Genomic DNA, 27070 nt, shown 5'->3' on the forward strand with positions numbered 1-27070 from the left:
TGGCTAGAGAGCATACTCTAAAGAACTGGTTAGCTGCTTTTAACCGATGCAATTAGATCACCATTAAAAGGGGGAAAGGAGCCCATAAAATTAAAATAAACTACCTCTCCCCCTCAAAAATAATAATAAAGAAAAACACCCACACCCCTGCAGCTAACCCTGACAACTACCTTCATTCACAGTGCTTTATACAAACCATGATGGGGGGAAAGGAATAAAAGCAGAGAGGGGCCACTGCTTTTAAACGTTTCACAACAATCCAGATGGTACTTCTAGCCTCTGCTCATGCTTCACAACAGTGAATCAGGACAAGACATAGATTTGCTAATGTGCATTTAATCACCAAAGGACTGAAGATGTCTGGGCTTTTATTCTGTAATGTTTCTAAGACTGTGTCCATTAAATGCAAACAAAAAAGGAAGAAGTCTTGGCAGAACAGGAGAAGTGATGCACACTTGATGATCAGATCGATTTTAAATATTATTAATGGCATATAGCCTAGTCCATGCTCTAGCTGTTTCTATGGCTTGGACTTCGTTGGTCTTCCACTGCTCCACTACATCATTTGCTAACGGATCATCTGGATTGGGAGCACTTAACAAAGCCTGGATCGATAGCAGAACTGTGTGGATCTGCAGTGCTGGGGACCACTTATCTTTCAAAATATCTAAACATATTCTTCCCAACTTGTCTACATTAGGATGATAAATTTTGGTCATGAAACGTACTTTAGGGGCTGCCATCGGGAATTCTTCTGGAAGGAATAGTTCCAGTTTAAAAGTCCCTCCCTCAAAGGGGGAATCCTGGGGGCCAGCAATGACCACATGAAAATAACGGGCGTTGCTCTCATCTGGTTCTGCTTTAATGCCAGGAACTGGTTCTGCCAGCAAACGCTGGGTTTCCTTGATAATCCTGCGGGGCAGCCTGCCATCTAGTCAGATCCCAAGTTCGGCCTCTGCTCTCGACTCTGGCTCCCCTCGCCTCACGCACGAGTGGAAGTCCAGGGCTCAAGTTTCGTACTTTCTTTGAAATCTTTCTCACCTAGTTATTGACTTACCTTCCTTTAACAAAAGGTAATCCTTTTATTCCACAATAAGAAATAAAGAGTTCAAATCAAACATATGCAAGAGAGTAAATATATTATGTGTGAGTTTGGGTCAGAAGTATAAAGGATTGATATAGTAGATGCTAATTTGCATTTGCAAAGAGCAGTTAAAAAGCAAGAAAGCAAATATTGCCTAAGCTGATACTGTGAACAGAAGATGGCACTCAGAAAGGAGAAAAGGAGTGGAAAGGATAATTGAGAGGCAAGTAAGGAAAACTTTTTGTACTGTCTTGTTGAAGACTAGTATTTGCATTTGTCAGCTGACAGATATGTACTCAAAGATACTTTATGCCCTCTGTGGCTGTATATTCATTTACCTCCCCAGATACCATTCATATTTATATTAATCAGGCAGTCTGCATAGTGTTCGCAATTTTAGCTTTTGAGAACACAACAATGTACAACCAAATATTACTCTGGCACATATTTTTATGAATGTGATACCTAAATTAAAATTGGTATTTTATTTATAATTATTATTTTAAAAGATTTTATTTAATATTTGAGAGAGAAACAGGGAGCACCAGCAGGGAGAGGAGCAGAGGGAGAGAGAGAGAGAAGCAGGCTCCTTGCCGAGATGGGAGCCTGAGGTGGGGCTAGACCCTGGGACCCTGAGATCATGACCTAAGCCGAAAGCAGACACTTAACCAACTAGCCACCCAGACGTCCCAATACTTTATTTATTTATTTATTTATTTATTTATTTATTTATTTATTTATTTTTATTTTTTTTTACTTTATTTAATAGAAGATTCTTGATGTTACATTTTTTAAAAGAGTAATGTTAATAGATATGTAAGTCTTAAAAAAATTCTTTCAAAAAATAAAATTCTTTTAAATAAATCATTAAATTTTTTTAAAAAAATTCTTTTTTTTAACTTGATTAAAAAGTCCCGGGATCAAGTCCCGCATTGGGCTCCCCACAGGGAGCCTGCTTCTCCCTCTGCCTGTGTCTCTACCTCTCTCTCTCTGTGTCTCTTATGCATAAATAAAATCTTTAAAAAAATAATCATATAATCATGAAAATAGTAATCTAACCTGATTTTTTTTTCAGCATGGAAAGCGTATTGGAAGACACAGTGATGACGGGAGGTAGATCCCAAAGCATATGAGGTCATTGTACACTTATTGAGGACTCTTTGATTTATTCATACAGAAATGGAAAAATTAGAATCTTCTATTTAATGTATAAAACATGAAGATAAAATTATACACAACTCTCTCACACATCTTCCCCCAAAACCATATCAGAAGATGAGAATGTGGGACAATGTTATAAGGAATAATTGAACATAAACCAGTTCTATTAAGGGAGTATCATTTGAAAGTATATATTTATTATTTATCAAAATAATTCCTGAGACCAACCATTTCTGTTACATACTATGTATATACAAACTACATAATCAGATTCTCTTGCCTTGTTTTTATTTAAATGTATTAGGAAAAACAGTGGAAATATGCTGAAAATAATGTATGTGTAATCTCTTTGAAAGTGGCCATGGTGTTTGTGCAAAAGAAGTTTACATGATTTTTAGGTGGGAAAGCACAAACTGAAGAGCATGATTTATAACAAAAATATTGGTATGTTATTGCAGTAATGTATCATGTCATCCATTTCCTCAGAGAAAATCAATCACATTTAAAATACTGACCCCTTCTGGTTTTCTTTTCTTACCAATTGACAAGTAAAATCCAATTTGTGAGTTCATTGAGAATGGAAGCTTAGATTATTCAGTAACATTCTGAAAATTTGTATAAATCATCCAGATAACTATCCTTTAAAAGTGGTACTCTGACTGCAAGAATTGTGTTTTAAAAGAAACATTTAAAAAAAAAATCGTCAGCGACTGCTCTGTCATGCTCTTGAGCTGAGCTAAGGGATACCTAGTAACTGTGGAGCGTGAGTCTTCATCACTCATCAACATAGTGACCAAAATACTGATGTGTTCATGTTGGGAACATAATCTTTGGACATACAATTCTATTAGACTGGAGGATTTCCCCCACTGTTTGGGCTATGTATACAGTTTCTCTTAAAGGCCAGCTAATTCAGTTAGCTCTGCGTGCTATCATTATATCCTTAAATATATAATGATATAGTTAATCATGTGTTTGGAATCCGGAAAACAAAAGCATACCACTATTAATCCTACTACTGCTATTTCTACTACTTTTCTTCATCCTCCTCTTCTTCCTTTTTCTTCTCTTTTTCTTTAAGTTATATGGCAGGAGTCAGAGATTCTCAGATTAAAAACCTATAATTTAAAAAAAACCACAAAAACCTGTAATTTGGGCAAAGTACATATATCTTTTTATTAACAGTGTACAGATAGAATATTCCACATTAAGTGAAATTGCAGAAGGTTGAGGAGATATCCACAGTTTGTAGCTATTATATTTTCAACATTAAAAATATCTCAAGTATTGGGACGCCTGGGTTGCTCAGGGTTTGCACCTCTACCTTTGGCTCAGGCTGTGATCCTGAGCCCGGAGTCCCGGGTTCGAGTCCTTTATTGGGCTCCCTGTGAGGAGCCGCCTTCTTCTTCTTCTTCTTCTTCTTCTTCTTCTTCTTCTTCTTCTTCTTCTTCTTCTTCTCTCTCTCTCTCTCTCTCTCTCTCTGTCTCTCATGAATAATAAATAGAATCTTTTTTTTTATTATTATTTACGATAGTCATACAGAGAGAGAGAGAGAGGCAGAGACACAGGCGGAGGGAGAAGCAGGCTCCATGCACTGGGAGCCTGACGTGGGATTCGATCCCGGGTCTCCAGGATCGCACCCTGGGCCAAAGGCAGGCGCCAAACCGCTGCGCCACCCAGGGATCCCAATAAATAGAATCTTAAAAAAAAAAATCTCAAGTATAGATTGACAACATGAAATACAATCTTGAAAATGAGATTTTTATCATCTATCATCTATCAATTTATCCAGTATTTATTAAATATAAGTTTTGCATCAGAATTTTGCTAGGTTCTGCAGATACTAAAATATATATAAAATGCTCCTTGTGATCCCTGGGTGGTTCAGCAGTTTAGCACCACCTTCAGCCCAGGGCATGATCCTGGAGTCCAGGGATCGAATCCCACATCCGGCTCCCTGCATGGAGCTTGCTTCTCCCTCTCTGACTCTCTGTCTCTCTCTCTGTGTGTATGTGTCTCTCATGAATAAATAAATAAAGTCTTTAAAATAATAATAATAATAAAATGCTCCTTGTTCTCAGGGTCCTCAAGGCAATTGTCATAAAATGGGGCAAGAATGTGGTAACAGAGTCAAGTTTAGAGGCAGCAAGAATGGGGTGTGGGTTTAACAAGTCATATTCTTACAAAATAAGCAACAGAAAACATTTAAACTGGAGATACTTATTTTAATAGTTTTTCCTAACGTGGAAGTAATATAGTCTGATAAAACATTTGAAATATAAAAAGAGATAAAAAGAAGAAAATAAGCCCATTCATTGAAAGAAACTTACATTGACTTACTTCCTTTGATTGCGTATAGTAATTACAATAATAGAAATCATAGTAATATATGATTCAGTATCTTTTTCTATGTAATTTATTATAAACATGTTAATTATTAAATAGTCATTGAAAATATACTTTTGAAATGGCTGCATCATGTTAAATCATCCATTCATTTATTGGGTAATTAGGAGTATCAAAAACTTTCTAATGATAGGATCTCATTAATGCCAAAAATAGGTAGAAAAACATCCTAGTGGAAGTTAAAACATCAGCTTTTTCAATGATCCAGGCAAGAGTTTGATGACTCTTTGGGGAAGGAGTTGGCAGCTGGCCTGTGATCCATTTCTCTTGATTTCCAGGGAGACAGTCCCACGGAAAGTAGGCAAGTGGGTGACCTAGTTAAACATGTTGGTAACTGCCCTGGTTGCTGAGAGGAGAACCCTTACTCATGGCATGCTTTGAGCAGAGCATCCTTGTTTAGGGTGGCCCGTGGTAAACACATTCGAGGATCCAGATTTATGAGGCACAGCTTCCTGGAGAACGTCCCGCAGGCCGTTCCGCTCCCTGAGATGTAGTGGAGACGGGACGTAACCTACATGCTCCCCATTGTGTGAGGGGACCTGTGAGCTTTGCTCAGAGAACTCCTCTACCCTCCGAGTAGAAACATTCTGAGCTGTAAGCAGGACTGGGGAGCCGCATGGGGTGTCTTGGCCTCTTTTGTGCCATTTGCTCGAATACTTGCAAGTGTTAGTAAAGCTTGATAGTGGGCACGATCTCCGGTTCGGGAGACTCTGACCTGACCGTGTAATCCTGGGTGTTGGCTCACCCCTAAACCCCCAGTAGAGGCCTCTGATGGAACCTCTTGTTTAGTCCCGCATCTGAATCTTGAAATGGAGTCAGCTAATCCAGCCGGCTCTGACGGGGAAGCCCCTCCCGCTTACATCCTGTGCACCGAAGCCCAATTCAAAGGGTGACGGGGTAGGTAGGGCCTGTTGTGCCAGGGCTTGGGCAGGTCCCAGAGAACAAGAGGGCGAGCGATGCAGGGTCGTGGACGCCGGGGAGTAGGTGTCCTCCCCGTACTGGGGCTGGGCTGCCTCCCCTTCTCTCTTCGGTGTTTTGGGATTTCTGCTTTTGTTTTTACAAAGAGGCTTTTGCTGTTTAAATGACTTATCCTTTCTGTATCTTCCTTGCGGATTGGTGCGTTGTGCGTGTGCTGTGTGAGAAACGTTCCCGGCCGTAGGCAGCCTCCTGTGTGCTTCCCTGGGAGCTTCGTGTTTTAGCTTTTCCGTTTAGGTCTACGATACTCCTCAGCTGATTTTTGCACAGTGGTATGAGGTAGGAATCTGCTTGCTTGTCTACCTTCCCTCTTTCCCTCCTTCTTGTAACCTTGCACGTGGATACCTGATTGTCCCAACAGCTCTTAATTTTATTATTTTTTAAAGGTATATGTATTTGTTTTTAAAGAAGAGAAAGCATGGGGGGAATGGGGAGAGGGGCAGACAGAGAGGCAGAGGCTGCAGCAGACTCCCCGCTGAGTACGGAGGCCCCCCCAGGGCTCCATCTCATGGCCCTGAGATCATGACCTGAGCTGGATCCAGGGTCACACGCTTAACCAACTGAGCCACCCACGCGCCCCTCAACAGTATTTATTGAAAAGTCTGTCCGTTGGGATCCCTGGGTGGCGCAGCGGTTTGGCGCCTGCCTTTGGCCCAGGGCGCGATCCTGGAGACCCGGGATCGAGTCCCACGTCGGGCTCCCGGTGCATGGAGCCTGCTTCTCCCTCTGCCTGTGTCTCTGCCTCTCTCTCTCTCTCTCTCTCTCTCTCTCTGTGTGACTATCATAAATAAATGAAAATTTAAAAAAATTAGAAAAGTCTGTCCACTTACCGATACTCTGTCGTCCTACTCCTGTCATAAATCAGACGTCCACAGTAACACCCGTTGGATCTCTGTTTATTCGGTTGCTTTGTTCACAGATCCTCCAGCTAGTGCTGCACTAACCTAATTACCATAGCATCAGTGTCGTCATATGTAGGCGCAAATGTTCCCTTTTTGTTTGTTTCATTTTGCTTTGTTAAGAATCTTGGCTATTTTCCATTCCTTCGCATCTTTACATACATTTTAGAATCAGCTTTTCAAGTTTTATGGGAAACTTGTAGGGATTTGAATTGGAGTTACATTAAATCTATCTATCGATTTAGAGAGCTTTGACATTTTCCTGTTATTTCACAATATTGATAAATTTATTAAGTCTAAAAATTTATAGATTCTTTTGGATTTTCAACAAAACCCTCATAATTCTGTAATATATAGAAATATATAGATAATTTTTCTAGATTCTGTATATTTGCTTGGGATTTTTTCATGTGTGTTCATAAGTGAAACTGGCTTATAATTTTTCATTTTTGAAATAGTCTTATTAGAGTTTGGAATTAAAGTTATATTGGCTTCATAAAATGAATTAAGGAGTAGATTCTCATTTATATTCTCAGGAACAGTTTATGGAAAATTGCAATTATTTTTTTCCTTTGAATAATTGGTAGAAACTGCAGTGGAAGCCATAACGGGCCTAGATAGAGTTCTGTGAGAAAATTTTCAACCATTGATGTAGTTGTTTCTTCAATGGTTACAGGACTCTTAACAGTTCTCTCTCTCTCTCTCTCTCTCTCTCTCTTTTAAATATCGGTTTTATGAGAGTTTTTTAAAGTAATTTTCCCATTTTATCCATCTACAAACTTATTGGCAGAAAGTTGTGTATAGTATCTCATTATCTTTTTAGTGTCTGCAGGATTTATAATGATGTCCCTGCTTTATTTTTGTGAGGCTTGTCAAATTTTTATGTCTTGTCAGGATCCAGTATTTAACTTCATTCGTCTTTTTTTATTATAAGTTTGTTTCCTATTTCCAAACATATGGGGATATTTTTGGTTATCTTATTTTTTAATTTTTTAATTTTTATTGTGATCAGAGAACATATGCTATCTCAGTTCCTTGTTTACCTCTAAAGAGTTATTTAGGATAATGGTTTTTAACCCTTGCTCTGTAAAGATATAGGGATTTTGTAACTTTGTTGGAGGGGCCATCCTGAAGGAAGGGAGAGGGATAACCAGGAAAGCCTTATGGTTCATCACAGCAGATCCAGCTAGACACATGATATCTTCATCTGCTTAAGCTTACAGGATGTCATTGGAAGAAAGTTTTTTGTTACTTAAAAAAAAAAAGTTTGAAAAAACTTTATTTTTTTTTCTTTTTAAGATTTTATTTATTTATTTATTCATTGAGATGCAGAGAGAGAGAGACACAGGCAGAGGGAGAAGCAGGCTCCATGCAGAGAGCCTGACGTGGGACTCGATCCCGGGACTCCAGGATCATGCCCTGGGCTGCAGGCGGCGCTAAACCGCTGCGCCACCGGGGCTGCCCGAAAAAACTTTAAAAAATCATTTAAATCAACAATAAGCAAATTATCTTGATTTATAAGCACATTTGCGTGGGCCAAAATTAAGTCAATTCTGGTGGTTTTCTTGAGAGACTTTTAGTTCTTTTTCTTTGTATAAGTGAAGAGATGATATTTGATCATAGATTAAAGATCCCATGTCAAAGGCAGGCCTAATATAACCTGTTGTCACTCTTCCTAACTTAAGCAATACAAATCTGCCTTCCTCACATTCAGTCCTAACAAAGAGCTTTTAATCCCTAGCCCACTCTCCGATACTGATTTTAATGAGAAAGGTATACTAAACATAAGGTCCACAGGTAGATGGGATAACAGATACGTTAAAACTTGCCATTTACAATCTGTTTCAGGAGGAGCTAGCATCATGTAACACCCTGCTCTGCCATATACAAAAATACTGTATAAAAAATATTCCTTCTTCAAGGTAGAAACTTACTGCTGGTGGAGAGGAGATAATTACCAACATTGTTTTTGTTTCTTATGCTGACAAAGGAATCGCCGCTGGGTATGGTATCTTTGAAAATAGCAAGCGTGGTCAGGTTTCTTTATCTTGAATTTACAGAACTTCTTTGATAATAAACAGTTTGTTATCTAGAAATTTGATTACTGACTGAGCAGAGTGAAGAGTACCCTCAAGGCTTGTAAAATAATACTTTTAAAACTGATGATGGCACTGGGTAACTATCAGCCTAGAAATATCTATGTTTTTAGATGCATATAGTACCTGAAATTTAATTTCAAATCTGCATTTGTTTGATAAATTGTACATGAGCTTCAACTTTTCACCTTAATGTTTTCTTTGGTCAGGGGACATAATAGTGGTATTTGCTTCCTTGCCCAAACTGCTGTTTACCAGCAGAAATAGTAAACTGATAACAAACACAGTAAAGTGGTAAGAAACAGACCATGAAAAAAATGAAAGAAATAGGAACTGTTGAAAACGAACAAAAATAGAAAAATTCAAAATGAATACTAGAAGCTAACGATGTAACATGGGGAAAAAAATATGGAATGGTAAGGAAAAATAAACAAAACAGAAACCCCTGAAATACTTAGAAGAAAAAAAGACACAAAATGTAGAGGAATTGGGCACTGGGGTGGCTCAGTTGGTTAAGTGTCTTGCCTTTAGCTCAAGTCATGATCTCAGGTTCCTGATCAAGTCTTGCATCAGGTTCCCTGCTCAGCAGGGTGTCTGCTTCTCCCTCTCCCTCTCCCTCTGCTTCTCCCCGCTGCGCCTGCCTGTACTTTATAGCTCTCTCTCTCCCTCCAAATGAATGAATGAATGAATGAATGAATGAATGAATGAATGAAAGAATACAATCTTTTTTAAAAAGTAGAGGAATTAAAACATTCACGATTGTGGGGAGACAGAAAAGGAACAGCTTAGACATATAAGCTTTGTGACCTCATAACAATTGGCTAAACTTGTGGTTTTATCATTTGTTACATTATCTTATAGTAATTAAAATCTCTATTTGCATATAAAATTAAATTTTTTAAAAGACTGGATTTATTTCCTTCCTTTTATCCTTTTTTTTAAAAGATTTTATTTATTCGTGAGACAGAGAGAGAGAGAGAGAGAGAGGCAGAGACACAGGCAGAGGGAGAAGCAGGCTCCTCTCGATCCCAGGACCCCAGGATCACACTACCTGAGGCAAAGGTAGATGCTCAACCAGTAAGCCACCCAGGCGTCCCTATTTCCTTCCTTTTAAATCAGATTGATTGCCCTCCACGCTATCTCTGTCAGACTTCTCTTATGGTTACCAGAAAGATAGTATCAGGGGTAACTTTCATTGTTTAATATGTTTTAATGGCACTTTTGGTATCTAAAAGGATTCTGGTACCAATTGCAATGTGGTTGGGGGCGAGTTCACTCCCCACACCACCAACTAGTTCTCTGTGATACCAGCTTGGCATCCTGAAGTTTAATTCAGTTCTTGACCCTCCGCACCTGGAGTACCACATCCCCACAGGTGATGCTCAGTCCCACAAGACTGTCCCCACCACACTTCATAAGCCAATGTCAAGTTCAGATTTGTCACCTTGCTTCTATCCAATTAACTTATAAATCAGAGGTTCCCAGGACCTCCTTGTTGATTTTGATTTGCTAGAGCAGCTCACAGAACTCAGAGAAACATTCACTTGCATTTACCAATTCTATTAAAGAATAAGATAAAGGACACAGATGAACATCCAGATGGAAAAGATGCAGAAGGCAAGGAATATGGGAAAGGGCACAGAGCTTCCCAGCACTCTCCGTGCATGTCATTCTGTCCCAGCTTTCCCACGTGTTCACCAGCCCACAAGCTCTCTGACCCATCCTTCTGGGTTTTTATGGAGGCCTTATTATATAGGCCTCGTTGGTTAAATTGTTGGCCATGGGAGGTTGTTCAATCTTCAGCCCCTCTTGCCTTCCTAGAGGTCGGAGGCAGAGACTGAAAATTCTAGCCCTCTGGTTACATGGTTGGTTCCTCCTGAAACCAGTGCCCACCCCTATTTGGTATTCAAAAGTCATCTCATTCCCATAACGGAAGATACCTTTGTCACTCTCATCTCTTAGGAAATTTCAAGGTTTTAGGAGCCCTGTGCCAGAAAAAGGAATAAGACCAAATAGATTATATATATTATTATAAATCACGAGATCACTGTACCACATATCTCTGTTTTAAAGGAGTGACCATGGTTTTCCGTGTGGAAAGTCAAGTTCACCTACTGAAAGTTACCAAACTATTCCACTCAATTAGAATTGAGAGCACAACTGCTATGTAGTAACTTTCATTAACAGATTGTTTTACTTTATTTATTTTTTATTGTTTTACTTTATTTAGGAGTTTGTCTACAATCCCTGTTAGCAAGGGGGAAAAAAACCTTTCTCATTTTTATAAATAACTTTTTGGCAAAAGCTTTATTATTTTTTCCTCTGGCCTCTTACATTTCCATCTGTTCTATAATATGAGAGTGGTAGATTTCTTGAGCTGTTTGCTATTAAGAATATTTGAGTGTTAGTTGCAGTGAAATATGTTCCTTTTGTTTTATACAGAAAAGTTCTCTGCTTGACCTGCCTTTTAATTAAGGTAGCATTCATTCATTCACTATTTAATAAATGCATTTTGAGAACATACTTTCCAGTTGTGCTGTATATAAACAAGACAAAATGAATATAATACAAACCGTATTTTCAAGGAGCTAAAAATTTATTGCTTGGGAAAAATAGAAGAGGAAAGGATTCCATGGGAAGTCAGTGAAAATGTCAGAGAGTATATGAACTTTGAAATAGATCTGGAAGGATGAATGAAAGGATAATCAAAAGGAAACTGGAGGGATCCCTGGGTGGCGCAGCGGTTTAGCGCCTGCCTTTGGCCCAGGGCGCGATCCTGGAGACCCGGGATCGAATCCCGTGTCGGGCTCCCGGTGCATGGAGCCTGCTTCTCCCTCTGCCTGTGTCTCTGCTTCTCTCTCTCTCTCTCTGTGTGACTATCATAAATAAATTAAAAAATTAAAAAAAAAAAAAGGAAACTGGAAAATAATTATGAAAGCATTAGAACTTGCTAAACATCTAGAAAGATGAGGCAAAGAATGAATTTTGATTCCTTACCTTGAGAGTTAATTACATACATTGTCTCATTCTCCAAGGAGCAGAGGTATCACTGACTGACAATTAGAGTTTGGTCAGAGAAGAATCTCTGTAAGTGACACGGGATCTTAGAGGAATAGAGTCCTACTCATCATGGCAGCTGGCTAAACAATCTATGGAAGTTGTGTGTAATTGTGCCCCTGCTTCTGGTGTGGGACTGGTCGTTAGCCAGGGCTAGTAAGCAGCACACCAAGTGGGAGACAACAAAGACACACTGCAATGCAAAAGGACGGAGGAACCGTGTCCTTCTATCACCAGAACCTGCCTGGGTCTCTTCCCGCCTCTCAGCCTCTGATCTTGGTGCTGCGGGTGATCTGCAGAATGACTGGAGCGTTTCCTTACAGAGCTGCATAGGAACGTGGTCTAGAATTCATAGAAGCTGAAGGAGATGCTTGGATTGCTGCAGGAGCTAGCCCCCACCTCACCTACAAGTAGAGCCCGTGGATCTGTGATGACGTGTGTACACTAGGCTATACTTGTGCACTTCAAGGAATTTTGACAGTTGCAAAGGTATGTGTAACCCACAACCCTAGCAAAAATATAGAGCATTTGTATCCCCAGAATGATTCCTGGTGCTTCTTTACAGTCCATGCGCTGCTCTCACCAAAGGCAACCACTGTTCTAACTTCTCTTAAGATAGCTCAGCTTTGCCTGTTTTCAAACTGCGTGAAAATGTAATCAAACCATATGTACTCTTTTTTTTTTTTTCTGGAATTTTTTTCTCAGCATAGCGTTTTTGAAATGTATTTATATTGTGTGTATCAAAAGTTTGTTCCATTTTATTGGATAAGGTGCAAAAGAAACATCTTAATTTTTGAACTAAACCCCACTATCTGGATAAGAACATTTAGTCAGAAGTGTTTGAGCAAGGCTTGAGGACATTGTCTAATCTCTGTAAGAGCTACCTCTTGAGGGTTATCTTTTTATCAGTGCTTTACTTTGGGGCATAGAATTTGTTGACTTTTTCAAACCTAACAATGCCCAAATTACTGAATTCTTTGTCAATTTAGATTATGCTCTCCGGGCAGAGAGCCTTCCTTAGCAGAGCTGTATTCCTTTCGTCTCTCCTTCCAAATCGTAGGATCTTTTCTGAGCCTTCTCCTTAACATGCACTACCATTTTGAGATTTCCTTCTACTTACCCTAGAGTTACATGAGCTTTGTTTAGCATGTCCGTCTCCCAGGATATGATAAACAGTATTAAATGTTATCCCATGGCATACTTAGGGTTACTGGCTGTATTAACCTAGGTTCTCCAGAGAAACATCGGGTATTTGTGTATGTACAGGAAGAGGGATTGGCTCGTACAGTTATGGAGGCTGACAGGTTCGAACTGCGTAGGATGAGTCAGCAGACTGGAGATGCACAGAAGGGTTGACGTGGTTCAAGTCTGAATGATACCAGCTGGTATCCCTCCGTTCAAGGGAGGCCGGTCTTCTGTTCTGTTCTGGCCTTCAACTGTGGCAGACCCAGTGAGACCCGACCACATTATGGAAGTACATTCTGCTTTACTTAAACTTCACTTATTTATGTGTTAATTTGATTCACAAATAATGCCACAGAAACATCTAGAATAGTGTTTAATCAGATATCTAGTATCTAGGCACAGTGACCCAGTCAGGTTGATACACGGAATTAGTCACTGGCTTTCTAGCTAGTAGTTACTTGTTTGACTATTCTCCTCTATTGCTTGTTTACTAAGCAAGTTCTACATTTTAGATTCTGCTAAAGCAAGTCCACATTTAGTGCCAAAATCAGTATAAATGAAAATAATTGTTCCTCTAATAGAGAAAGAAATAGACAAAAAGAGATACTCAAAATAATAGGAACCTAAGTAAAAGCCTGAATAGGTTTCTCAGGGTTGGTCTGGCAGTCATTTGATTGTCAGACCCCACAGTCATCAGGGCTCTAGGCCTCCCCTTTCTTGCACCTCATGGTCCAGGGTGGCTATTCCAGCTCTTGCTGTTTAATCTGTACTCGTAGGGAGGAACAGAAGAACATACCTCACATTACTCCTACTCACGTCTCGGGGATCAGATTTAGTCCTATGACTACCTTTAGTGAAAAGCAGTTTAGGAAATTAGCTACATCCAATTAAATATCATGTTACCACAGAAGGAAGTGAGAACTGGTATCGAGGAACAATTAGAAGTGTTTATCACAAGTTGGAAAACCTGTGATGAAATAACATTGGAGGACACAAGGAAGATTCATAAGAAAATCCCTTAGCAAGAGAACCAATTTGAAAAATTTTACGGTAAAGAATTAGATGACAAAGGCCTTAATGAAGCAGATGATAGGGAAATAGAACACGTGGTAAGATTTGCAAGGTAATTTCCATGGAGAATCAATAGAACTTGATGATTGATTGACTCTAGAGTGGGGAGGATAAGAAAGTGTCAAGGATAACACCCTGGTTAACAGCTTGAGCTGTAGAGCTCTGTTGTCTGGATTTGAATCTTGGTTTGGATGTTTACTGAGTGGTGTTTACGGAGTAGCAGTTGCTTAACCTTCTTGCCTTGGTTTTCTCATCTGCAAAATGGGAATAATAATCATATCTCAAAATTTAATTGAAAGATTGAATGACATAACATGTAAAACACCCAACTTTAGGGAAAAAAAAAACAAAAAACAAGGAGAGGCGGCTGGCTGGCTCAGTTGGTAGAGCATACGATTCCTGATCCGGTTTGAGCTCCACGTTGAGTGGGGAGATTAATTAAAAATCTTTAAGAATCTTAAAAAATAAAGTAAACCAAGGATAAGATTCTTAGGATGACTGATATTTAATGGATAGGAAGAAAAGGAGAGGTGGATAAGGAGGCTCGATGGGAAGTTCAGAGGAGGAGGCATGAACAGAGGAAGAGTAGTGTCCAGGAAGCCATGGCGGGACAGTGCTTCTCAAGGCTGAGGATGAATGACAGAATCAAATAGAGGAGTTAGACGAAGGCTGAAAATGAACCTTGCAGGTTTGTACTCATGTTATCAACGAGCTTCTGAGGAAAGCATATTTTCATTTCAAGTTAAGGAAACAAAATTCGGTTAAATGAATTGCCAGATGACTTGGAATAATTACCAGATTACTCCAGATGATTTGGAATTTTAATGGAGTTACTCACAAGTTCTAACAAGTGAGTATAGTTTGTTAAGATTCTTTAAAACTGGGGCAGCCTGGGTGCCTCAGCGGTTTAGCGCCGCCTTCAGCCCCTCAGGGCGTGATCCTGGAGACCTGGGATTGAGTCCCACATCGGGCTCTGCTTCTCCCTCTGCCTGTGTCTCTGCTTCTGTGTGTGTGTGTGTGTGTGTGTGTGTGTGTGTGTGTGTCTCATGAATAAGTAAATAAGATCTTTTTTAAAAAAAGAAAGATTCTTTTTTTTTTTTAATTTTTTAATTTATTTATTTATGATAGTCACAGAGAGAGAGAGAGAGAGGCAGAGACACAGGCAGAGGGAGAAGCAGGCTCCATGCACCGGGAGCCCGACGTGGGACTCGATCCCGGGTCTCCAGGACCGCGCCCCGGGCCAAAGGCAGGCGCCAAACCACTGCGCCACCCAGGGATCCCAAGAAAGATTCTTTAAAACTATGATTTAGGTGTTGATCTGTGGTGCAGAGCTCCGGATTGTGTCCCAGCACGGGGTGTCTGCTTGCATCCCGTCGTCGTCGTACATCCTGTGGTCAGACCCACTGAGTCCTGGTTTCTTTAGGGGAAGGGTGTGCAGGGCGTACAGCCACCCCTTGCCCGCGGGGAGTATTTGGGACAGCCGGGATGATAAACTGTCCCGGGTGGCGTCCTCCGTCTTCCTGTCCAGATTCCGTACTTACCTGAGCAGAGGTCCATGTGCCTCAGGGTGGGTGGCGGTGCTGCAGCTCCGGTCCTCTTCCTGGCGGGGAGGAGGGTGGCAGGCTCTGGGCTGCGCTCCTGGGCCGTGGGCCTCTGAGTAGGTCGCGGAGTCTTTGTGACCCTCCGTCTGAGAAATCGGGTCGGGCTCCCACCGTGTGCACCTCATCAGGTTTCATTCAGACCCCACGTGTGAGGCGCTCTTCAAGCACCAGCTAAACATAAGGTAGCATGAGGCTGATGGCTTGTCCTTCCCTTGGCTAATAGAGGAATCCGCGCCTCACTTGATTCCTGGACCAAATCCATATCCCCGTTGACATAGGAGTATTCTATATTATCCAAAAGAAAAAGTAAGAATTTCTTCCTGGAGGAACATGGGCTGTGTGTGCAGTGTCCTCTGGAAGCATTTAACCTTTTCAGTTTAGAATTTAGTTTGTCATTTGAGTAGTAAGTTTCATACAACTTTCACATTAATTATATAAATGTTTTTCTTTCCTATGTAAGTTTAAAGTAACCTTATAAAATAGTCTTATACAGAATCTCTGAAATACTAATTGAATATTAAATGGTTATAAGAGGGACCAGTTGCAGGATTGATACTCCTATGCCCATTTTAAATTTTTAAAATTACTACAGTCTTACCCGGTTTAAGAAAAAAATAATAATACTAGAGTTTCTAAGACAAAGGGAACAAGACTGAGGATAATGTGGCAATAAAGGGATCCTTAAGTATATCTCACTTGATTGCCTCCCCATATTTACATGTGAAAAAAAAAAAGGAGCTATAGCCTTAATTCTTTAATGCTGATAGAAGGCACTTGAGGAAAGATGAAAAATAAATACATTAATCGCGGTAATGCTTCGCCGTAATCCTAATTTTTCAAAATACACAGACATCAGTGATCGCTTTACTTCTACACCAGAAAATTGTTGAAGGAGGGACAGTGACTGTCACTTCAGACATGTTGCAAGGGAAACACAGGAAGATGTTGTTTATCTCCTGGTAGCCCGTCATGAGGAATTAAAGGGGGAAAGGATCACTTTTCTGTTTCGGTCAAAAGATGGCAGTATTGCTGTGCTGATTGTTTTCTTCTGCAGTTTGGTTCAGTCTTTTTTAAATGCAGAAAACAGTTAAATTTAGTGATCTAATTAACACTGACCCTCTCAACAGAATGCCAGATTTCTAATCAAAGACCAGAAGAATGGCCAGAAAAATGGAACTTAATATTTTAAAAATATATTAGGTTGTTTTAGTAGCTATTTAAATGACATTTTCTGAGATTTGGAGATTTATTTACCTTAGGAATGACAGGGCACCCTGCATCATGTTTTCAGTTTCGGTAAAGTTTGAAATACCTTCACTTTGGAACTGTCCAAGATGTTTTAGTTTGTTTTTTTTTTCTTTTCTTTTTTTAGCGTCTTAAGGTCATTGAACTTATGCTTTCATTAAAGGTAATAATACTATTTTTCTTCAAGTTATGAAGGTCAGGTAATCTTTTTTTTTCCCCCTCGGCCATCATACTTTACTTCTTGAAGACTATGTGGACCAGTCTGGAAACCACCTTGGTCCACCTTGTGGACCACCTTGGTGGTCTCCCTTCTTGTGCTGGGAACGCACCATCTTCTCATCTTATTTCTAAGCCAGTACCTTAAATGTTTCTTGGAGCTTAATTCTCTATTTTTCTTTAAGCAGATCTTTGAAGGATGGAGAAATTCAGTGAAAAGCCCTGAACAAAATGACAAACTGAGAAAAGAGCTTTATTATTGATTGTACAACGTGTTCTTTAAAAAATAGAAAATAAATAAAATTAAAAATGCCAACATACAAATCAAAACACTTTTGGGGGGAAGAGGAACCCTTGGTATCTTGAGAGGACGCACAACAGTTCAGTGTTTTTGCTTACTCTGTATTAGAGTAGGAAAACACTGACAGATTCCTGCGAATAGACTGCAGATTTACCTATCTGGTGCCTTTTAAAGTTAAGATTTAAAGGTTTACTTTCAAAAGTAATTAAATTAAGCTTTCATCAGTCAGCTCTGTGGCTGGTTTATCATGTAGAAATGCGTCGGAAGATACTTTATGTAGCTTTGCATTGTAACTCATTTGAATCTAGATTACAAGCCAAAAATCTTATCCAAAATCTTTGAGGCCAGATAGGTTTCCAAATTCTGATTTTTCTGTTTCTGGATTTTAAAAAGGTCATGTAGTAGATATTTGGTACAATACGTCACCCATTTCCCCCAGTAAGGTTTGAGGCAGCCACCCTGTCATCAAACATTAATATGCTTTCAACGGAGCCTCTGAATAGTACATCACATGGGCTAAGTCTTAACCATAAATAGCCTCACATCAATTCAGGTCAGATTTTGAGGCCAAATGGGTCTGCCATAGACTTAAGGAGAAAAAGAACAAAACTGTAGCTTGCAGAGCTTTCGGATTTCGGAGAGGCCCGCAAGAGATGGTAGACCCGGACCATCATTCAGGTGTGCTCCGTGACCTGCCGAACATCGACCGGGTTTTTCTGCTTGAAGATGGGAAAATTCAGTTTCACCTTTTATTCCATTTAGTGGTGTCTTTTTTTTTTAGAGTAGGTTTTATTTTGTTTTTAGCTGCCTCATTAACCGGGTGGTTCAAGCCCAAAGTGCGTGCGTTTCAGCCTATTCCACGGCCCCGTGCAAGGCGGCCAGCGACGCGGGGAGACCGGGGACACGTCGGGGACACGTCGGGGACACGTCGGGGAGATGTCGGGGGCGCTCAGGTCAGGGCCTCCGCCGCCCGAGCGCTGCCCCGCCCCGGGGGTGAGGCCCGTCTCCTTCCGGATTGGAGCGGGCTGAAGCCCGAGCACCCGGCAGGTCAGGCGGATGGGAAGTGATGGGGCGGGCGGCGCGGCGGCGGGGGGCCCGGGTGGCAGGCTCCGGCCTGCTCGGACCTGCCCGGGCCTGCTCGGGGCGCTGCGGCGTGAGGTGTCGGGTCAGCCCTGACCTCCCCGAGCGCCCTGCCCCACCTCTGGCGTGGCCGCCGCCGTCCGCCGGCCCGGACCGTCACAAAGCTCTGCAGCCGTCTCGCGGGCATCGGTTTTGTTTTTGTTTATGATCTTATTTATTCCCGAGGGACCCAGCGGGGTCCCCCGCACCCCATCGGTAGGAGACCCTGCTGGCCCCCGCACAGCTCGGCGCGTGCCACGCGTGTGGCCAGTGTCACTGTGCAGCAGGTGACAACGCCCGCCCGGCCCGGGAGCCCGTCGGGGGCACCGCCCGCCGCAGCCCGCACACCAGCAGGGATGCGCCTGCCCAGGGGCTGCTGCTTACTCCTTTAGTTTTCCTTCCTACTATTTAAAAAGAAAAAAAAAAGGGATTTTGCGCAGTGCAGAAATTTCCACCAGCGTGGAGAGGACGCGTCTTGCCCTCCTCCCCCAGACCCCAGACCCCAGACCCAGCGCGACTTGTTTTGCTTCTCTACGCCTGACGGAGGTTTTATATGGTCGTGACCACAGGTTGACACCTTACGTGTATTCTTCAAGCCTTCCTGACTTCTAAGGTGTTGTCCCCCCTTCCCCACCCCACCCCGCCCCACCCCCCGTCGGAATTTTAAATTTTTTACTGGGCTTGTTAAGACCTACTAAACGGGATCTTCTTCTATTCTGACTGTAATCACTTCTTCCTGAAGCGTCACACCCTTCGCACACCCTCCTGACTGTTCTGAAAGTGCACACACAGTCTTCAGTCTTTTTATGATTTGGAGGAAATCATGATTATTGGTTCTCATTGGTTGTTTCAAAGTATGCATGATGCCTTACCCTAGACGCTGCTGTCGTCGGCAACGTGGTGCATGTTTACGTACTGGTATTTTAGAAATGTGTTAATTTTCACTTAGTATTTTGGAAAACACATACTAAATTATATTTTAATGTATTGGAATGCCAATACCAGAAGTATTGATTTTTTAATCATTGAGTTAATCTGGTTATAGAATACTTAAATTACTCTAGCCTGAACTAAAATTAAGTACCCATTGCCATTTATGTGTCAAAGGTGAAGAAACCATGATCTGTATTGATAGAGCTAATTATGAAGATATCTTAATACTTTCTAGTAATTCTTGGCTGTTTGAACCCTGGGGTTTTTTTTTTTTTTTTCCTTCTTTTCCCTACATTGCCTGTTTTCCTTGAGCTTTGAATACAAAATCATGTGTTTTGTTTTTTTTTTTTTTTTTTTATGATAGTCACACACAGAGAGAGAGAGAGAGAGAGGCAGAGACACAGGCAGAGGGAGAAGCAGGCCCCATGCACCGGGAGCCCGACGCGGGATTCGATCCCGGGTCTCCAGGATCGCGCCCTGGGCCAAAGGCAGGAGCTAAACCGCTGCGCCACCCAGGGATCCCAAAATCATGGTATTTTTGAAATCTATAACTACTCCAAGCACGAGGACAAAAAATGGTATTAAAACAACAATCAGCAGCAGCTCAACAGCAATGACCATTTGACAGGAATTCCTAACATTTTGCCCTGGGATGTTGAGATTAATGTAATTTGTAAAAAAGCTTTGGTGTGGTTACGCAGAGTCTTCTTGTTTAGAAACTAATGTGACCAGTTAAGTTATACGAACCTAATTTTGGAAACATAAATCATGAATGTTGGAATGAAAACAAACCAGGAGAATTAGCCAACGTTGTAGAAATTAATTTAAATTTCCATCAAGCCAGGAACGTATTGTTTGTAAATGATGAGGTTTCTGTGTACTTCTGTGTAACTGTAATAGGAGGGAATCATACTTATTTGGTTAGGCATTGGCTTTGCTGATTGTGGAAGTAGGAGCAAAATAAGTCCTTTTAGCAGGAGTTTAAAAAAACCTGGATTTGAACTGTATAGATCCCCGTACACGGTAATCTCAGCTTTTTTTTTTTTTAAAGATTTATTTATTTATTTATTTATGATAGACATAGAGAGAGAGAGAGGCAAAGACACAGGAGGAGGGAGAAGCAGGCTCCACGCCAGGAGCCCGACGCAGGACCCGATCCCAGGACTTCAGGATGGCGCCCTGGGCCAAAGGCAGGCGCCAAACCGCTGAGCCACCCAGGGATCCCCTAATCTCAGCTTTTTAAGGAAAATCTTACACCTATTGCTATAGTCAGAAAATGATCCAAACCAAGTGTAGCTGTAACTTACACAATTTTAGCAAAATCTTTTGATGCCTTAGTATGTTAGCTATAAAAAAAAAATTAAAAAGCTATCACGAGGTATGTATTAATTTCCTGTTGTTGCTACAACAGATTACATTTGGTGCCCTAAAGTAGTGCATGTTTATTATGTCGCACTTCTGAGGTTCTGAGTTCGAGATCAAGGTCCTGGAAGGTTCTGAGTTCGAGATCAAGGTCCTGAAAGAGCTGCCGCTCGCTCTGGTCCAGGTGGATGCCGTGGACCGGATGTTTGTGTCCTCCCAAAATGTGTATATTAAAATCCTAATTGCAAAAGTGGTGGTTTTAGGTGGGGGCCTTTGGGGGTGATGAAATTATGAGGACAGAGCCCTCGCAAAGGGACCCAGTGAGCTCCCTGACCCCTCACTGACTGGGGAGCACACACCAACTCTGCTGGTTCCTTGATGTTGGACTTAAGCCTTCAGAGCTGTGAGGAGTAAAAGTGTCTGTGGTTTAAGCCCCGTGCTTTGTGGAGGGACCCAGAAGGAGGCTTGTTTCCTTACGTCCTCCGGCTTCCACAAGCGGCTCCTTCCTAGGCTGCGGCCTGTGACCAGCGATCCTGTCACTCTTGCCTTAGCTTGTGTCACCGCCTGTTTCTCGGATTCTCGTGTCTCCCTGTTGAGCTTGTAAGGCCCCGGGGGATTACATCGGGCGTACCAGAGGGCCCAGCATAGTGCTCCTGTGTCCTGTGCCTTGCTCACATCCCCCAGTACCCTTTGCCGTAGTGTGACATGTGGCCAGCTTTGGGGTCCCTTACACTCCCCCCACAGGCTGTCCACAAATGTGAACCCATGAAGGTTCACGTCTCACTCCCACCACTGCCTTCCTGCGATACATTTACCACTTTCAGTATCCCATTTCTCCCCTTTCTTGATTGACCTCCTCATTTTGCTAGAGGTAACGCTTCTGAGTCCTCGGATGTGGGAGAGTTTCTATATTTCTCCTATATATTTATTTGACAATTTGACAGTAAATAGCACCCACCTTAAATTGCTTTTTTCCCAACACTTTGAGTGAGCTATGCCATTGATTCCCGTCTGTTTCTCAGACCCATTCTCCTTTCTGAAGGCTTTAGCGTCTTTTGTTCTTGAAGGTGTAAAGCTTGATAGTAATGCATCTAAGTATGCAGTCGTTTTCATTCATTCATTTAAGACTGAAGTTTTCAGTGTAAATATAAGACCTCGTACACCCCCCTCTCTTAACTCTGATGTCATTCTGCTGCCCCCCGTGCTCACCTTGCTGCAGCCGCACTAGATCCTCTCTTCTTGAATATGCCTCGGGGCCTTTGCACTGGCTGTTCCTTTTGTGTGGAATGCTCTTTCCTCAGATATCTGCAGGGCTACTTCCTTATTAGCTCCTCAGGTTTGTTCAGATGTCTTGTCCTGAATTGTCATGTTGGTCTAACTGCCCTGTGTAAAATTGTGATCCACCCCCTGCCCCAGCATCTAAACTCTTCTAATCCTGTTCTCTCTCTCTCTTTCTCTCTTTTTTAAAGATTTTAATTATTTATTCATGAGAGACACAGAGAGAGGCAGAGACACAGGCAGAGGGAGAAGCAGGCTCCCTGCTGGGAGCCCGATGTGGGATTTGATCTGGGACTGGGATCATGTCCTGAGCGGAAGGCAGATGCTCAAACACAGAGCCCCCCAGGCGTCCCTAGTCCTGTTATCTTGATTTATTTTCTTCACTAACCTATTAGTAAATAAATATTTAAATATTTAAACTATGATATTGTAAAATTATATTTGGTCTTTGTTCCTGGATCCAGGCCAGAGCTCCTAAAACCCTTGTAATTTCCTAAGTGATAAGAGGGATTAGAACACCTTTTGTTATAAAATTTGGTTTTTGTTAATATGAAAGGAGCAACTTTTGTTATTGATAACAGACTTTTTTCAACCACACTTTATTTTATGTTAATGAAGTGGCTTTGGAAAGCCTCTAAGGATGTCAGGGGAATCAACCATGTGCAAGTCTGCACCCCTTTTCCCATACTTTGCTTTATGCATTCCCTCTGTCTGTTCCTTAATTGTATCTTTTTTATAATAAATCACTAATCTAGTGAGTAAACCCTTTGCCTGAGCTCTGAGAGCCATTCTAGCAAATTGTTGAACCCAAGCATGGGGCTTGTGGGTACCCTTAACTTATGGCAGATCGGTCAGAAGTACTGGAGGCCTCGATCCCCCGTTGGCATCTGAAGGGCAGCTTTGTAGGGCTTAGCCCTTCACCTTTGGGATCTGACACTAACTTCAGGGGAATAGGTGAGAACGGAGTTAAATCGTTACACAGGCGGCCAGTGTTTTCAGAGAATTGGAGGATTGCCTGGTGAGGAAAAATACACCAGCACACGTACATACATATAGTGTGTGTGTGTGTGTGTGTGTGTGTGTGTGTGTGTGTGTGTGTGGTCACACATGCCAAGTTGTCCTTTGTGTGCATGCCCCTGTGTCCGTTTCCAGGGCTCCCGCAGACTCCGGTAGACCGCAAAGCCTAGGCCGGGGGAGTTTCCTTTCTCAGGTCTGCAGGATCACAGTCAGAAGCAGAGGCCCCGGGGAGCAGGACTGGTGGCTGACCTGCGTCCTGTCCCTGAGTCTTCACATGCTCCCCTGGTGCCTCTTCTGGGAGAGCACCAGTTGTGTTGGGGTAGCGCCCACCTCATTTTGGCTTAATTACCTCCTTACGGATCCTATTTACCAATACAGTTGGACTCTGAAATACTGGGGGCTAAGTCTTCAGCAAATGAATTTGGGGGTGGGGAGTGGGGAGGAGACACAATTTAGCTCATGACAGAGTTACTGTCAGTATTATTATTTTTGGGGACGCCTGGGTGGCTCAGCGGTTGAGTACCTGCCCCTGGCTCAGGGCATGATCCGTGGTCTCAGGATTGAGTCCCACGTCGGGCTCCCTGTCTGGAGCCTACTTCTCCCTCCGCGTACGTCTCTGCCTTTCTCTCTGTGTGTCTTTCATGAATAAATAAATAAAATCTTAAAAAAAAGGCAAGCTGCCTTTATAAAAAGAAAAATATTGTGTTTTATGCTCTGTCTCCCCAGCTAGAATGTTAGCTTCCTGAAGGTGAGCAGTGTTGTTGTCGTATTTTAGTATCTACCTGATACCGAGTGGTCTAGCCCCTGAGGAGTTCTTTCATCTTGAACACTCCTTTGATCTCTGGAAAATTCTCTTATTTCATGGATTTTGTGTCCCCCACTTCCAGTTCTCTGTCTCACCTTTCCAGTACTCCCACTAATTAAAATCTGGACCTACTTGATTGATCCTACTTGTCTCATCTTCAATCTGTTCTACTATTTTGGAATATTTCTTCAATCTTAGCTTCTAAACACTTCTACGAAACACTCCCTATTTTGATAGACGTATGTCCAGCCCTAGAGCCCTCTGCTTGGTCCTGCCCCATGGCCTTCTGTCATTGTTCTAGGGGTGCTACACATTTGTCAGTCTTTCTTATTATGCCTCTTGTCTTCTGAATTTTCAGTTTCTTCCTAGGCCATTCTTAAAGTTTTGCTCTTGCTCTTCACATGGCTTAAGCATTTCTCACCCAGAATTACCTGGCAATCATCTTCTTCAAATGGGACAATAAAAGACTAGGTTTATTTTAGGGGTGGGATCCTTTCTCCTACTGATATCACTTAGTGATGAGATGGCAGTTACTTCGATGCCCCCTTCAAGGAAGAGCGCGGAGGTCTTTGGTTTCAGGGGCAAACACCAACGCTGGCCGCCTTAAGTCTCTCGAATACTTTATTCGACTTTCAGGGATAAAAACCTCCCAACTTTTTACCTGGCTGCCATAAATGGGAGTGTGGGGTCCATGGTTTCTCATACGTGCTCTGAATAGTACCCTTGTTGTCAGTCTTTGTTCTCATCACAAGACGTCTGACCTTTCCAGGCCCCAGACTCTGTGGGCCCCCGGGTCCGTTATGCCCCCTGTGGCCGTTGTCCGGACCTGCTCTACTCTCTTCGCCTGCTGTTGCTGCTTCACCTGCACATCATGTTTCACAAACGTATCTTAATCTCTTGTCAGTACATATATATATATATATATATATATACACATACATATATATATATATATATATTTTTTTTTTTTTTACCTTATGTTTCAGGGTGTCTAAGGAAGTTTGAGGAAAGATAACTTAGTCATCAGTTTGCTTGTCTTGAATTAAGAGTCTTCGGTCTTGTAAATAATTGAACACAGGGAACAGAATCTGAACTTACTTTGATGGTGTGGATCTTCACTGTAAACTTCCGTTATTGTCACGTTCTCCAGGTTGTCAAAATTCAGATGTGAGACATGGGGCTGTTTGTACACTTAAATCCAGTGGTGATTGCTTGGAGTTGATCACCCGGCAGCAGGACTACAACCTCTCTAGTTTTCTCTTGGTAGATTACCTTCCTGCCATCCATCTACTCTTATTGTCAAGGCTTTCTATCTTGAACTTTTCTTTACCTTAAAACATCCTGGTTCCCTGTTCATGCCCCCATGTGTTTCAGATGAAGGGCTGGAGCCCCATCTCCTCTGAAGCCAACTCCTACATTTGCTGTCTGAAGCCCTAGGACTGTTTTCCTGGATCTGCATTTACAAATATATTCAAGTTTTCCTCTTAAAAAACCCCAAAGAAACCAAACCAAGAAACAAAAAACCTTTTTTTCCAGTCTTTTCCCAAAGCTACACTTTAATCAGGCGAAACCGTTTTTATTTCCTTTCTAAGTTTTATCTTCCTTTAAATACAGGTATTGGCTTAGTGTCTGTCTTTAATACTTACTTTCTTGCTCATTTCCTGGGAAATCCTACTTACTCTGATGACTTCAGCCCTCACCAAATCCTAACTCCGTTCCTGAAGAAGTTCTGATGTTTTCTCTCTCACCTACTCATTAGTACCACTCAGTATATTCAAAGACAAACCCATTAATCATGGTCTTCCTCTATCCTCTTACCCTTAAAAAACAAAACAAAGAACCAGCAAACACATTCTCTGTTTTTCCCATGTTGATTGACCTGATTATCATTTTTGAGTCACCCAAGGATCCATTAGAAAGAAATGGTTGTAAAGCTAGAAACCACCCAGAGTTCTTACAGTCCAAGTCACCGTACGGTTAGTGTCAAGTATAAACTTCCTTGCTCTCTAACCTCATAGTGTCCTTTTCCTGCATCTAACCAGACTTCTCCATTTTCCTGATCACACACAGGTCTGCAATCAAGGCCTTACGCCCTGGAGGGTTACTTGTGTACTCTACATGCACACTTTCCAAGGCAGAAAATCAAGATGTCATCAGTGAAATTTTAAACTCCTACAGTAACATCATACCTGTGGACATTAAGGAAATGGCAAGGACTTGCTCCCAAGACTTCACGTTTGCTCCCACTGGCCAGGAATGTGGACTCCTGGTGATTCCAGATAAGGGGAAAGCCTGGGGCCCAATGTATATAGCCAAATTGAAGAAATCATAGACTGTAAAATTGGTCATAAACATTTCGTAAGCCATGTCAGTGCATTATTATATTTATTTTTCTAGGCTATGTGTTAACGTTTAAATAATTATGAAGTCATTTTCCCTCGGTCTGTTTGGAATCTTATTTATTTAATACTTGGCATCTCAGAACCTAGGCTTAAGAATTTTCCAGGTGTATTTTTTTCCTAAGAATGTACCTGTAGCACTGGTTTCAGGTGTTGCAGATGGTGTTTGTTCTGTATAATAAATCTGCTGTCTTTTAGTTGGCATTTTGCAGTTAAATTAATCAGAATATATGGTTTTATGCATAATGTTTAGGAATACATTCAATTTATGATGTTGGTGCTTGTGAACCTTTAAAAATGCACATTTGGCTGTTCCTTTTATAATTTTTCTCATCAAATATACAGATTACTTTCAGACACCCCCCCCCCCCCCGCAACCCTTTTCCTTAAGAACCGATCAGTATTCTTAGACTAACTTCTTAAGCGGCACTATTTCTAGTTCTAGAAAATAGGTTTCTTACTTGCCATGTTGTTTTCTACTAAGGATTATCTTCTGTTTACTGCAAAGGTCAGTGACTCTATTGACACCAGCTTTCTTTCTCCACTTTTTTTGTATTCACAAATACAAATTGAAAGGGTAAATTATGTTGAAAGGCTGTTAGAACAGCAGATTCACATGCACAAGTTTGACTTTCGACATTCAGCTTGTAGAATAATGGAGTCTTTCCAGCAGGCTATAAAGCAAGTACTTGTAACAAAACCAGAATGATTAATAACTGCAATAACTGAACTATATTTGGAGAGTTTTGTTACATAATTGCAGTCATAATGAGCACTACAGAATCTGATTATCTTACAGTCGCAATCTGGAGGGGCTTTTTATTTCACTCTGTTATGAAATGTTATATGAGAGTATGATG

At 41.5% G+C, this 27070-nt stretch overlaps 2 protein-coding genes across 2 annotated transcripts in view; one reads left to right on the plus strand and one right to left on the minus strand.

Moving 5' to 3' along the window:
- Positions 1 to 26407, plus strand: part of NSUN3 (NOP2/Sun RNA methyltransferase 3) — a 53763-nt gene extending 27356 nt beyond the window's left edge. The window contains exon 6 of the mRNA XM_055342282.1: positions 25882 to 26407. Coding sequence (XP_055198257.1) covers positions 25882 to 26143 — 262 coding nt within the window. The 3' untranslated portion in view covers positions 26144 to 26407. The remainder of the gene's footprint in view (positions 1 to 25881) is intronic.
- Positions 352 to 15491, minus strand: LOC129520856 (ubiquitin-conjugating enzyme E2 N-like). Its single transcript, XM_055342074.1, has 2 exons — positions 15476 to 15491; positions 352 to 931 (listed from the first exon to the last, which is right to left on the minus strand). The coding sequence occupies exons 1-2, from the start codon at positions 15489 to 15491 to the stop codon at positions 474 to 476; spliced, it is 474 nt and encodes a 157-aa protein (XP_055198049.1). The 3' UTR covers positions 352 to 473.
- Positions 26408 to 27070: the final 663 nt, after the last annotated feature.

This window comes from Nyctereutes procyonoides, unplaced genomic scaffold (genome assembly GCF_905146905.1).
Source record: "Nyctereutes procyonoides isolate TBG_1078 unplaced genomic scaffold, NYPRO_anot_genome, whole genome shotgun sequence".
Taxonomy (NCBI): Eukaryota; Metazoa; Chordata; class Mammalia; order Carnivora; family Canidae; genus Nyctereutes; species Nyctereutes procyonoides.